General features: G+C 35.6%; 1 protein-coding gene across 2 annotated transcripts in view; it reads left to right on the forward strand.

Annotated features, from left to right (window-relative positions):
* The window catches only part of ZMAT4 (zinc finger matrin-type 4), a 332769-nt gene that overhangs the window by 236254 nt on the left and 83098 nt on the right, over nucleotides 1-13417 (forward strand). The window contains exon 6 of one of the 2 annotated variants that reach the window (XM_090258116.1): nucleotides 9243-9383. The exons of the other annotated variant lie outside the window; for it this stretch is intronic. Within the exon in view, the coding sequence (XP_090114242.1) occupies nucleotides 9243-9376 (134 nt within the window). The 3' untranslated portion in view covers nucleotides 9377-9383. Of the gene's footprint in view, nucleotides 1-9242; nucleotides 9384-13417 lie in introns of those variants that run through there. 2 annotated transcript variants of the gene reach the window in all.

Raw genomic sequence — 13417 nt, forward strand, 5'->3', positions numbered from 1 at the left:
GTTAAAAAAGAATGCAATAGGTGTATTCATGCATGTCAGGGAGGATTATTTACTGGAAATGGGCCTGACAAATATCCGTTGAAACCTTCATCTCAGAGCAGAGGATTCTGACCAATGATTAAGTCTTGTATAACTGGGCAAGCAAAAGAGCCAGACCGCACATGTCCGGAGATACAAACGTGACAGTGAGAATGGAGTGGAATTCCTAGACGTTGAGATCAGAAGCATCAGGTGAACCTTGAAGAACCACTAGAAGATACCCAGGTCGGGCATCTGAGTGGCACAAAGTTGCAGGTTGAGCACAGAGCCTATGCAAAGGCCTGGGGGCAGAGGACAATAGGGCCCTTTGAGGGGCCATGTGGTGTGGCTGGAGCTTAACGACAGGTTTGAGAATAATGGGAGAAGCAGCTGGAGAAACAGAATCAGATCACGGTGGGAGTTGAATATTTTCACTTAAACTTAAAAGCTATAGGGGATTGATTTACAGATTTTTAACGGGAATATTACATGCTGATGTTTCTATTTTTGAAAGAGGTTTCTACAGATGACATTGTGGAAGCTTGATTAGAAGGGAATTAAACATGAGGCAGGGAGATTTATTATAAGGCTATTAATTAATCCAGTAAGAAAGTATGACAAGTTGAACTAAAGAAAGTAGTAACAGTGAAGATAAAGGTAACTGGAACAAAATGAGAAAAAAAATTAGTTGTGACTTCAACAGAATTTGATGGAGAGTGGGTCCTCCAGAGCTACTGATGCTGCCCTTTCCACATAGAGGCAGAGCCTGTCCATGATTTACTGTTACTGCCATACAGTATATCCAGATACTGGTGCAGCCTTCTTCTGCAGTGTGAATCCCATGAGGACTAGGCAGTGGGTGTTATCAATATTGGTCTTGTCAGAGTGTCTTGAGGGTAGGGTCCAAGAGTGGTTTCACTTCTGTTAACCAACTTAAAAATCACACTCCAGATTCTCCAGTTTCTATGTTGCAGTTAGAATTATCAGTCTCGAAGAGATAATTGATCATTTTCCCATATTGGATAGTCGATAAAAAAAGATTACTATGCCAAGTAAGGGATATTTTTCCCACATTTAATAAGTTAAAAAATAATTATTCTATTCCTTATGCTGGTATTTTCAATCTCTGAAAGTTGTATGTGCTTTATCTAGTTAAAAAATCAGCAGAAAATAGGTCCTTTAAGCAGATATGATAATTATAGAACACAATTCTAAATTGAACGGTAGAGGAAGAGGTGGCAGAAGAAAATACTCAGCTTAGATTACACCTGGTTATTTTTGCATTATTATTTTTAATGTGTTTTGACACCTCAGCTGTTGCATATAGACTCAGTCTGATTTTGAAAGCCCACATTTTGGGTTAGATGATTAAACTGCTTAAATGGCTCATGTTCCTGTCATATTATTTGATTGGAAAAATAGTGTGATATAGAAGAAATAATTCTCAATCATTCATTCATTCATGCACACTTACTAAATACATATTATGTGCCAAGCTCTATTTTTTGAAGTCATGTAGGATATTAAAATGTCTGTGACTCATCCTGTAATTTCAAAGGGTTTCAAGTCTGAAGCAGGGAAGGAGAGAAAGATAATATTTTCATGAAATAAATATAACACAAAATATGAAAAAAAATTGGAGCTTAGAAGTCATCCCAACACAAATGGGACTTGAAAAATAGAGAAAAAATTATTCCCAACATGGAGCTAGCATTAGGTCATGTGGAAATCGGCAACCAGATGTTTTAGAGCAGAGATGAGTATGACTAAGGACATGAAGAAATGGGGGGGAAAATGTGAACATAATTAGCAATTGAATTTAGTGGGGTTAGATCTGTAAGTGAGATGAAGTTGGGGAAACAAATTAGAAGCAAATTATAAATAGCCTTGCATGTCAGGCAAAGCTGAACTATATACTTGATAGTCACTAACATTTTTTATTTTTTGAGTAGGGAGATGGCCTGTCTCATCTGTGCTTTAGGAGGATCACTGTGAGAGATTGGAGTGGGCACACTCAGGAGGGCAGGAAACCAGGTAGAATGGATGCAGAGGCCTGTGTGGAGGCCTGGAGGGGACTGAGGTGGAGGAGGGGGAAGAGTACAACAAGTGAAAGATGTATTTCTCTCTGACTCTTCTGCATACTCTCCCCCACAGCAAAACAAAAAGAAGGTAGAGCATTAAAATGCTCAAAGACACCTTGGCAAGGCCTTGGGAATGCTAATAGGAAAGTATAAACTTAATGTGTAACATGGTAATAACTTAAATTTTTGTTCAGTCTCAAATCCAACAAGGAATGTAGTTGATGAGCATACACAGTTTATTTACATCTTGTGGGCAATGTTTTCTTCAGCGGAGACAGACTTTTGCCCATTACTGTTATTAATGAAGCTAATAAATAGGACACTAGTCTAAAGAAGCTTGGTTCCAGAAAAGGTGAGCGTGGCTTTTAAAATAAAAGAATTCTGCCTCCGTTTATGTATTGTGGGTGCACTCATTAGATAGAGAACTGGAAACCAACTTGGATTTCTAATTTCAGAGTTGTCTAATACACTGGAAACTCCCCTAAATTGGAAACTGTAACGAGTGTCCTTGGTTGTGAGATGCTGACCAAGAAAAGGGCAAGAACAACATCAAAACATACCCACCCAAATCCAAGTCACTTTTTTAGTTGCCAATTTTCGCTACATTGAAGAAGCTGACTATATTATGTGAAGCTGCTGAGCAATTCATCTTTCTTCCTCAGGGCTCTAAGACCCTTTGTTGGCATTCATTGAAGGTCTCTATTGTTTAGTTTAAGCTCAAGAACGAAAATGGTATTTTGCAAGAGCTTAGCATAGTGTTTTCCTAAGGTTCTAGGAGCATGTATCTGTTATGTTGGCTCTTAAATAGCTGTGGGCTTTGTTAGTGGCTTGTATTCATTTGACAAAATAGGGGATGTTTGTAAAAAATTGCAAAATCAAAAGAAATCTATTTTTTAACAAATAGGGAACTATTTTGTTTGTTTCTAAAGTTATAGCTTTAACTCTATGCAGAAAAAGTAGTCATGGTTGTCTTTTTATTTAAAACTACTACAGATAGACCTAATTTTCTGCAATAGATGGGCTTCTATAAAGTTGACTGTGAACTGAGAATAAGGTATACAAAACAAATGTCAGATTTACCGGAAGTAGGACATACCTACTGATGTTTTTGTTCACTATCTTATTTTGTCTAATATTTAATGAGCACTTACCATGTGATGGGCATTGTGATAAACCCTGGCATATAAAGCTGTCATTGTCCTGGGATATAAAAGAAGACATCCTCTTATCTTCAAGAAGTCTGTAGGCATTGTGTTGCTGTGGCAAGTGAGATATTGTGAAAAGGTTTTGCCTTAAAGATCTCCAGTGTGTCTTGTGTACTGAGATATGGGAAAGAATGAAACAAAAATGGAGTTCATTCTATACCTTTGACTCATTTTTCAAGTAGATTCTGTTGCTGGCAATTATCATCTCACGTGAATGTTAACCCAAGAAAACGAGATTTTACAGTTGAGGCTGAGGCAAAAGAGGAAGCAACAGGCATCCTGCTCAATTCTGTTTTGAACCTTTGTGTGTCTAAATGCCCATTTCCAAAACTGCTACGTGAAAATAGAGAAATTCAATCCTATGGAGTCACCTGAAAGATCTCTGCATTTAATCACCCATTAGTCATTCAACAAATACTTATTAGGTGAATGTTATATTATAGACAACATGCTGGATGCTGGGGATGCAGTAATGGAGATGGCACAGTCCTTGCCTTTGGGAAACTTCTATGCTAGTAGGAAATGAGGCATTTTAACATTATTTAAGGGATGTGTTTAAAATTCCCAAATGATTTACATGTTTTTACTGTAAAAAGTGGAAAAATTTCTTGGAAAAACCATTTTAATTTAAAAAGATGCACAGCAATAAAACTGAAGGTTTCTTTGGAAATACAGAAGCTGGTGGTGTGTTGCCAATAAAAATGTTATTTACCAAAACAGATCTTTTATTTGGAAGGTGTGTATGATGTCTGCATTAGCTAAGTGGGTTTTTAGACCTGAGTAACGAACAAAAATATGCAGTAACTTAAATTTAGAGTCTATTTTTACAATGTATGACAAATAATGATACATTTACTGAAATAGCAAATGGACCAGTGAAGTAAGTGATAGCATAGCTTTTCGCAGACACAAGCAGGCAAACTGTTAAATGATTTGAAATGAATTGTCAAGCACTACTGTTTTGTAAATATGGGTCTTGATTTCTTTTGCCATAACATGTGAAAGCAAGACATCTATTGCTCAGTATAAAGCCTTCTGGGGAAAATTATAGTTTCCTCGTGAATCATTAAGGTTCAGTAAAGTAGACTCAGAGTCAAACCTGAGTTTGGTCCTGTTCCTGTTATTAAGTAGCTGTGGGATCTTGATGCCTAGTGTCACCTCTCTGGGCTTCAGTTTACACTCTCTAAAATGAAGGTCTTCGGCTGGGTCATCCACAATGTCTCTTCTAGCATTTTTTTTGCATCTAGTTTCCATCTAGTTTAGTCTGAACCACAGAGGGACACTTTATTGTGAGTCTGTGTGCTTGGGATGTAGATAGTTTCACCTCCAGAATAGAATTTGCTAAACCAGATTGTCCACACCCAGTTTGAATGAGATATGTCCCTACCTTAGGCCCATAAGAAAGAGTTTTATCTTTTCCCCTCTCTATATTTTTGATAACCCATGGACTTCTGCTGTCCATGGGCAACCTAAGAACTTGATTTGGCTATATGGGCATAACAAAAATCTTTTGATTACTATTTGGTTTGTGTCTGGACAAACTATATCTGAACTTGCAGCCCTAAGCAAACCAACACAGAAGGAGTTCTGGAAGCACCTCAATTTATTCCCCTCATACCTGAGACTTGTTGCAAACCCCATGGGTCAATGCCAACTTGATTCTTTTACTCACCTCCTTATCTCATCTCTATTCTATAGACCTCCCTCAATTTTAAGTGTGCATCACTAAGTTTCCTATTTTTAGCCCTCAGACATAAAAGTTCTTCAGTGACGTCAGTGATCATTGGCCTCTGCAACATGTACCCATACATGCATACATGATTACTGACCATATATATTGTTTCTAATAGTCTCTCTTTTCTCCAAGTGTGGTTACTATATGAAAGGATTTCACCATTGTTGCAACCCAATCATGGGAATCCACTCTTGTTAGTGGGATAACTCCTATCAAATCACCCTTCCTACTGGTAATAATTACGAACTCTGGACAAAGTATAGAAAATCATCTACCTGAAGGCAATGAAGATCATTTAAAAAAATGAACAGGAACTTGAGAAGAGCGAATATTTGGAAGAAGGAAACAACATTGAGTTTTTCCCCATTTTTATGGCTTTTTCCCTTAGTGTTAACCAGACAGTACCAAAGTGGTTGGCTAAAACTAAAAAGCTCACAGAAGGAAAGTGTTCTGGGGGACCATAGCCCCAAACTGAAGGGAAAATTCAAGAAAGGAGGAAGCCCCAAACTGAAGGGAAAATTCAAGAAAGGAGGAAGCCCCAAACGAAGGGAAAATTCAAGAAAGGAGGAAGCCTCAAATTCTGTCTATATACTCTGCCTAAACTTGTACCTGACAGCCAAACCACACATCCAGGAGACAGTCCAGTCAGCCCAGCTCGGGTTAGAAGTATTGAACAGAAATTTTAGTTGCTACTTCCTTCCAACACACACACTACTGGGGAAACAGAGTTTTGAGTTTAGCTAAGTACACTTCTTGCTTTATAGATCAGTATTCTTTGGAGAAATATAACAGAATATAGAATTTAAACAGTATATAATTTCATAATGTGCAGATAGAGTACTAAATTAATATTCATGCATATAAAGAAATAGGAGAATGTGTTCTCTACTGAAGAGAAAAACCAATCAATGGAAACTAATACTGAGTTGATCCAGCTAATGTATATCTGGAAAATAAAGGAAAATATACTTATAGTGAGTTAAGAAATAGAAAACCTAATCAGTGGTAGAAACAAAAAGAAACACTGGGAATTTTAGATCTGGAAAATAAAATATCAAAATAAAAATTCACTGGATTCGACAAAAGAGTCAGTGAATTTGAGGATAGATCAACAGAAGTTACTTAATCTAAAGAATACAGAGAAAAATATATTTAAAAATATATTTAATAAATTAAAGAAAACCACACCTAGAGTTATCAAGTGTATCATGGTCAGATTGCTGAAAACAGAAGATAAAGAGAAAAATTTGAAAACAGCTAGAAAAAAGTACATAGTACATGGAAGGCAACAACAATATAAATTATAGTTGATTTGTTCTCATTAGCACATACAGTTAAGTCTAAGAGTCAGTAAAACTTTTTAAACTGCTGAAAGAAAAGCAATAGTGAACAACAAACAAACCTGGCAATCAGTGAAGATATTCTTCAAGAATAAAAGTGTAGTAAAGACATTTTCAAAAGAGTTTGTTTCCAGCAGATCTGTATTCCAAGAAGTGCTAAAGTTCTTCAGGCTATACAGAAATACTAGATGAAAAATCAGATCTTCGTGAAGGAATGAAAATCACCATTATGATAAATATGTAGGTTAGTAGAATAGGCTTTTTCCCCCTCTTAATTTCATTAAAATAAATATGATTATTTAAGGCCCCCTTTTAAAAATACTAAGGTATAATTTATATGTCATGAAAATCACCTTTTTAAAGTATACAATTTAGAGTTTTAACATGTTCATAAAATTGTGTCACCATGAACACAATTCATTGTAGAATGTTCCATCACCCCAATAAAACTCTGTACTATTAGCAATTACTCCCCATCCTCCCCTTAATATAGCCCCTGGCTCTCACTAATATACATTTAGTCTCTATGATGTTGATTATTCTGAACATTTCATATCAATGAAATCATGCAATATGTGCCTCTTGTGTCAGTCTTTTTCACTTAGTGTAATGTTTTCAAGGTTTATTCATGTTGTAGCATGTATCAGTACACAATTTGTATTTTTATTTATTGTTCTATTGCATGGATCATTTTTGTGCATGCATTCTTCAATTGGTGGACATTTGGGTTGTTTCCACATTTTGACTTAAAAATGCTCCTTTGAATATTCATGTAAAAGTGTTGTGTAGACATATGTTTTTAGTTCTCTTGGATATTTATTGAGTGGGAATACTAGGGAAATGAAACCTCTATGTTTAACTTTTAAAGAAATAGAGACCTGTTTTCAAAAGTGGCTGCACCATTTTATATTTCTGCCAGCAATGTATGAGATTTCCATTCTTTTCATATCTTTGCTACTACTTATTATTGTCTATCTTGTCAACTCTAACTATCGTTGTGGATGTGAAGTGGTATTTCATTGTGGTTTTAGATTTGCTTTATCCTGATAGCTAATTACATTGAACATTATTTCAGGTTTTTATTGGGCATTTGTATGTATTCTTGGAGAAATACCTATGCATATCCTCTGACAAGTTTTTAATTGGGTCATCTGTCTTTTTATTTTGGCATTGTAAGAATTGTTTTTATAATCAGGGTACTAGACTTTATTAGATATATGATTTGCAAATTTTTTCTCTCATATGTGGGTTATTTTTTCAGTTGCTTAATGGTATCCTTTGAAACATAAACATTTAAAAAATTTGATTAAGTTTAATTTATCTTTATTTTTTTGTCTATATTTGTATTTTAGGGGAACTATTGACTAATCCAATTGTCACAAAGATTTACACCAAAATTTTCTTCTAACATTTCTATTGTTTTTGTCTTTTATTCTACTTATTCATGTGTTTTTTTATATTATTCTGTTTACATGATGAATTGCATTAATTGATTTTTGTGTGTGAAACCAACCTTGCATTCCTGGTATAACATCCACTTGGTCATGTGCATAACCTCTGTTTCTGGATTCAGTTGTTAGTATTTTGTTGAAGATTTTTGTGTCTATATTTATAAGGGATATTGATTGTAGGGTGTTTTGTGTGTGTGTGTGTGTGTGTGTGTGTGTGACTATGGATTTGTGTCATGGTTATATAGGCCTACAGTGGGACTGAGAAATTTGGGGACTGATTAAGGAAAAAGATTTGAACACAAAGCACACATGAACTTTAGTTGGGTGATGCTTTGACAGGTTTACATACTGGGAAAGTCATAGCATGAGACTATCCAGATGCTGCAGTACCTGGACCACTACCCAGAAAAGGAAGAGGTCAAGGAAGCTCCTAAGAGAGAGAAGGAACAGAGAAGGGACTTATTGCATAGGTGGTATTTCTAAACAACACGACAGGGACAGAGAGTCTAGGACAGAGAGCTCTGAAGGCAGTAGTGCCTTTTTATTGGTTTTTTGTTTGTTTGTTTGTTTGTTTTCTAGCTACAGGATCTATTTTATCTATGACTAGCAGATGTTGAGTATAGTTTCATAGGGTATACAAAACAGACAGGATATAAGTGGCTAAAATTTGATCATTTGGGGCTCTGTTTAAAACAACTGGATGTGTAAAATTTGAGTTTGGTGCTGAGGGGCTTTGAGCTGATAGGGATTAGCCTGTTGTGAAGAAAACAACCTAGGATCAATATTAAAGGTGACCATGTCTGGCTCATTTTTATAATATGGCCTCATAGAGAGTTACATTAAATGTAAATTGATTAAACACTTCAATTAAAAGGCAGGCTTTTTCAGAATGGATAAAATTTAAGACCCAGCTAAGCAACTGAGAACATAAACATTATTAGTTTATAGTAGAGACACCTCATTATGTAAACGTATTACAGGATGGCAGCTAGTTGTGGGGGGCGAAGTTTAGGGGGTGGAAGGATTAAGCAAAAAGGAAAAAGGACTCATGGACATGGATAACAATGTGGTGATTGCTGGGACTTGAGGGGGGCTATAAGGAGACTAACTGGTAATGGAAAAGATACAATAAAGATTAAATTAAAAAACTTATTACAGAGAACATGTTTAGATTACAATTCTATTGGTAATGATGTGCATTATCTCTGCAAAATTATGCTGTTTTGTCACTGTTACATTGCTATATTACTCCACATGGCTATCTATGTACAACTGTACACACAAGAGTTTATGGATGATTTAAGGGTGTTCAAAAGTGATTTTGCTTTTACTGTATTTTTGTGTGGAAACTGTGCCCCTCATGGGTTGTCAACTGTACTTAACTCATCTCCCCTATATGAACATCTTCTTAGATCTGGAAACCTTCCTGCCACACTTGAAGCATTCCAGTCATATCCCAACCAGACATTTTCTTAAGGCTCTTCATACCTCATCCATTGGCCTAAAGAGAATTATTTTCCCCAAGCAAGAATATGGCTGGACATAAAGTTTTTTTTCCATTGTATTTTTCTTCATTTGTATAGATATTTACCCAAATAAAGACCCTCACTGCAATGAACCTAAATTTCCTGTGGGTTTTATTTGGCTTTATACATTCTAATCTCTAATCCTTCAAACTAAACTTCCTTAGGCACAATATTCATTATATCATGGTTCTCCCTAAAACCTTACTTGTCTCTTCAAATACTGCTTTCTGAGAAAAGTTAGGTTCTTAGCTCAGTAAATCATAGTTTTCATTATTATCTTCATTTGTTGTTTATTTACATTTAAGTAAATATTTTTATTTTAGAATAGTTTTAATTTTACAGAAAAATTATGAAGATAATGCAGAGACCTTTTATATATACCACATCTAATTTCTCCTATTTTTAATATCTTATATTTATGTAGTACATTTGTCACAATTAATGAGACAGTTATTAACAAAAGTCCCTAATTTATTCATGTTTCTTTAGTTTTTTTTCTATTTCAGAATCTCATACTATACTATGATGACTAATCATGTCTTCTTAGGCTTCTCTTAGCTGTGACTTTTCCTGTTTTTAATTATGTTGACAGTTTTGAGGGTGCTTGTCAGAATATTGTGTATCCCCTCCCCTCCCCTCCAATTTCCCTTCATCCCTCTTTCCCTCCCTCCTTCCTTCCTTCCTTCCTTCCTTCCTTCCTTCCTTCCTTCCTTCCTTCCTTCCTTCCTTCCTCCCTTCCCTTTGAATAACATTAGAAACCAAGATCTGGGCACTAGGTTACTTGCTTAATTTGCAGGTTTTTTTCCCCTTTTATTCCACTTAGCAAATATTTTTTTGTGTGTGGATTTTTTTCAAATTCCATCTATGCCCTGTTTCTCATTATTCATCTACTATAAGTCTTCTAAATAGTCTCTCTCTTCAATCTGTTTCCCATTTGACAACCAAAGAAATGTTTATAAAATACAAATATTATTGTACCATTACCCTAGTTAAACACCTCCATAAACTCAGTGTTGCCCTCAGGAGAACATTTAAATTAATATTGATGGAAAGGATTTTAGGATCTTATTCTTATTTTCCTCCCCAAATTCACCTTGAGTATCTCTCAACTTTAGTTTACACTCCATCAATACTGTAATAACTTTAGTGCTTCATGTGCCTTTGCCTAGTTTAATTTCTGGAACTCTGCTCTTATTCCTGTCTTTTTGAGAAACACACACTCCACTGGGTAGATTCCTACTCAATTTCCAGATCTCTCCTTAAGTGAACATTTTCTAGGGAACCTTCTCTAGAATGCATCCAGGCTGGGCTCACTTCCTGAATTGTGCCTCCTGTACTGCAGTTTCAATTCACAACACTCATCACAATGGTTGACAACCACCTTTTCACACGTCTCTCTCCTCTAGACTGAAAGCACTGTGATAGCAAGGATTCTGTACATTTGTTTCATCACTCTATTGCTAACACTTAACCCAATGCCTGGCACTTGATATGTACTGAAGAAGTATTTGTTTAGTGAATCAATAAGTGATCCACTGGCCATTCCCCATCTTGCTAGTCTTAAAAAAACAGTGGTCACTGATGTAGTTCCAAAAGAATATGGTCTTCCAAGTGTTAAATACATGTTAGTTTTTTTGCAGGCAGAGTATTCCTCAGTTCTTGGTTAAACAGACTGGGAAACCAGCCATGAAGAAATGGACAGGAATTCTAAAGCTGCCAAGAAATTTACACCAGAGTTTCATGGCTCAGAATAGAGCATGATCTCAAAGGCAAATGTCCCCAAACTTCTACACTTCCACCTGACAGTTTCACACTCACAATGACTCTAACACAAGGTAAGAATTGGCATTGTTGATCCATACCCATTTTTACCCACAGAAAACTTTGGTGTGTTTTAAATATCTTCCCTTAAGAAACTAGGACAGTCATTTTGCTCTAATGAAATATGGCTTGGATGTGAGGTTTCCAGAGCCATCAGAATGGAAATCACTTCTACTCCTACCAAACATATGCACAGCAATGCTCTTCCTCTAAATCTGATAGTATATTACAGACATTGCCTCCAATCCTCTTATTTTAGCTCAGATCTTCTTTAGATGAGGAAATGAAGAGAATATGAATAGCTCTCCTCTAGCAATTGTCTGAGAGAGGCTAAAATTGCTACAACTTTGCCAGGTTTTTCTCATGAAGAAAGAACATGCTTTTGTATTAGGTTTAGAAGGGAAGTCTTTCACCTTGGTACTAAATGGAGTTAATTGGATATATTTGTCTTAAAAGAATGATCTTGCTTGGTCAAGTGAGGAAATTAAGACAGTTGAATACACTAAAGTATTCGGTTTCTTTTGTCTCCTGGAAACCATGTTGATTGTATATATGTACCGTCCCTCATAGCCACATTGATAAGGATCAATAAATGTTTGATTTTTTCCTACTTTGTGTCTATGAGAGCCCAAAGTAATTTTTAATACCCTATATTATTTTCTCCTCACCCACTAACACAGTGGGCCACATGATACTGGGACTGTCAGCTAAAATATAGGATGATCAGTGAAGTCTGAACTTCAGATAACAGTACATATTTCTTAATATAGGAATACAGTGTGTCATATTTGGGACATATATATCTTAAAAGTTATTTGTTGTTTACCCAAAATTGAAATTTAACCAGGTATTAGTATTTTTATTTACTAAATTTGGCAACCTTAATGTTGTACCTAATATTTTCAGGCCAAAATATCTTTAAGAGCTTATATTTCAATCAAATAAGCAGTAGAAGACTATCTTAGGAGCAGAAAATTGGTTCACTTCACTGTTGGAACATTAGCTTTGGCTATCTGGGATCCCAAAATTTGCAAGTCATTTAAAAAAGAATAAAATCACCAACACTGTCTTAAACTTTTTTTCTGTGCAAGTTATTGAGACATTTAAAGTATGTGAAAATTTCTGAGCTCTTATTCCATTCCTATTCCTTAACAAGATTTGAAGAATCACCTAAGCAAAATAAATGTTTTTCCACATAAAGTTTGACTTTGGTTAAAAACAAAATTCAGCTGAGCTAATTTTAAAGATTGTATTGGCTTTATTCAATATTCATGAATCGGGCAGTATCTGATTTGGCAGCTAAAAAGGAGCCCCAAAGAGATATACAAGAAAAGAGATTTTACAGGCAGAAGATAGTGGGAATAAGGAGACTACTAGGGATGAATTATTGCAACATCACTTACCTTTAGGGGACAGCCGAGGTCTATTAGGCAGGTTACCTAACTAGTGCTGATCAGGTGATTCCTGATGGGCTGGGTTTCAGGTTCCATTTCTGGGACAGCTGAAACTTTACTTAAGTCTGGGTTTGGTGGCATGGGGTTCAGAATAAGCCAGTTAGTTTGGGGCTTCTTGTCTTGTTTCTAACACTTATTTTCCACTATATTGGAACATCAAAGCCTCAACCTTCTTGTCTTTTCTTTAGTATGTTTTTTTTTAATGCCAATTTTGTCCATTATTAATCTTTGTCCTATTTTTCTCCTCAGATAGATTGTTTTATCTGCCACCTACACACAGATCTCTAGAGATACTGGAAATATATAACACACTTACAGAATGATTCTTATTGGGATTGAGCTAATGTTAAGTCATTTTAAAAATTTTTATAAGTTTTATCTGAAAAGCTTATGAATTTTCAATCAAGTCAGCAACTTTGTTACTGCTGCTGCAAATACATGCTGTCTTTTTTTTAAAAAAGTAAACTAAATTGACAAAACAACTTAAATTTTTTTCCAAAGGAGAACTTCCCAGAACTCAGAACTACTGAGACTTGCCTCTAAAATATCATTAAAAATACTAAGCAACAAGCCAAAGATCATATTTATATATATAGGCTTTTGGTTAGTGGCTCATCAACAGGAATTGAGTATTTCATTTCTGTGATAAGAACCATGCAAAGAGAGGCAACTCATAGAATAATGATGTTGCCTCTGTGCAATCAAGGCAGAGTTTTTGTTAGTACATTTCATAGCTGTGTGTCTCAAGTATCAATTAACATGTGCACTTATTGGATACTGCTGAGC

This window comes from Furipterus horrens, unplaced genomic scaffold (assembly GCF_987537825.1).
Source record: "Furipterus horrens unplaced genomic scaffold, mFurHor1.1.pri manual_scaffold_12, whole genome shotgun sequence".
In the NCBI taxonomy this organism is placed as follows: domain Eukaryota; kingdom Metazoa; phylum Chordata; class Mammalia; order Chiroptera; family Furipteridae; genus Furipterus; species Furipterus horrens.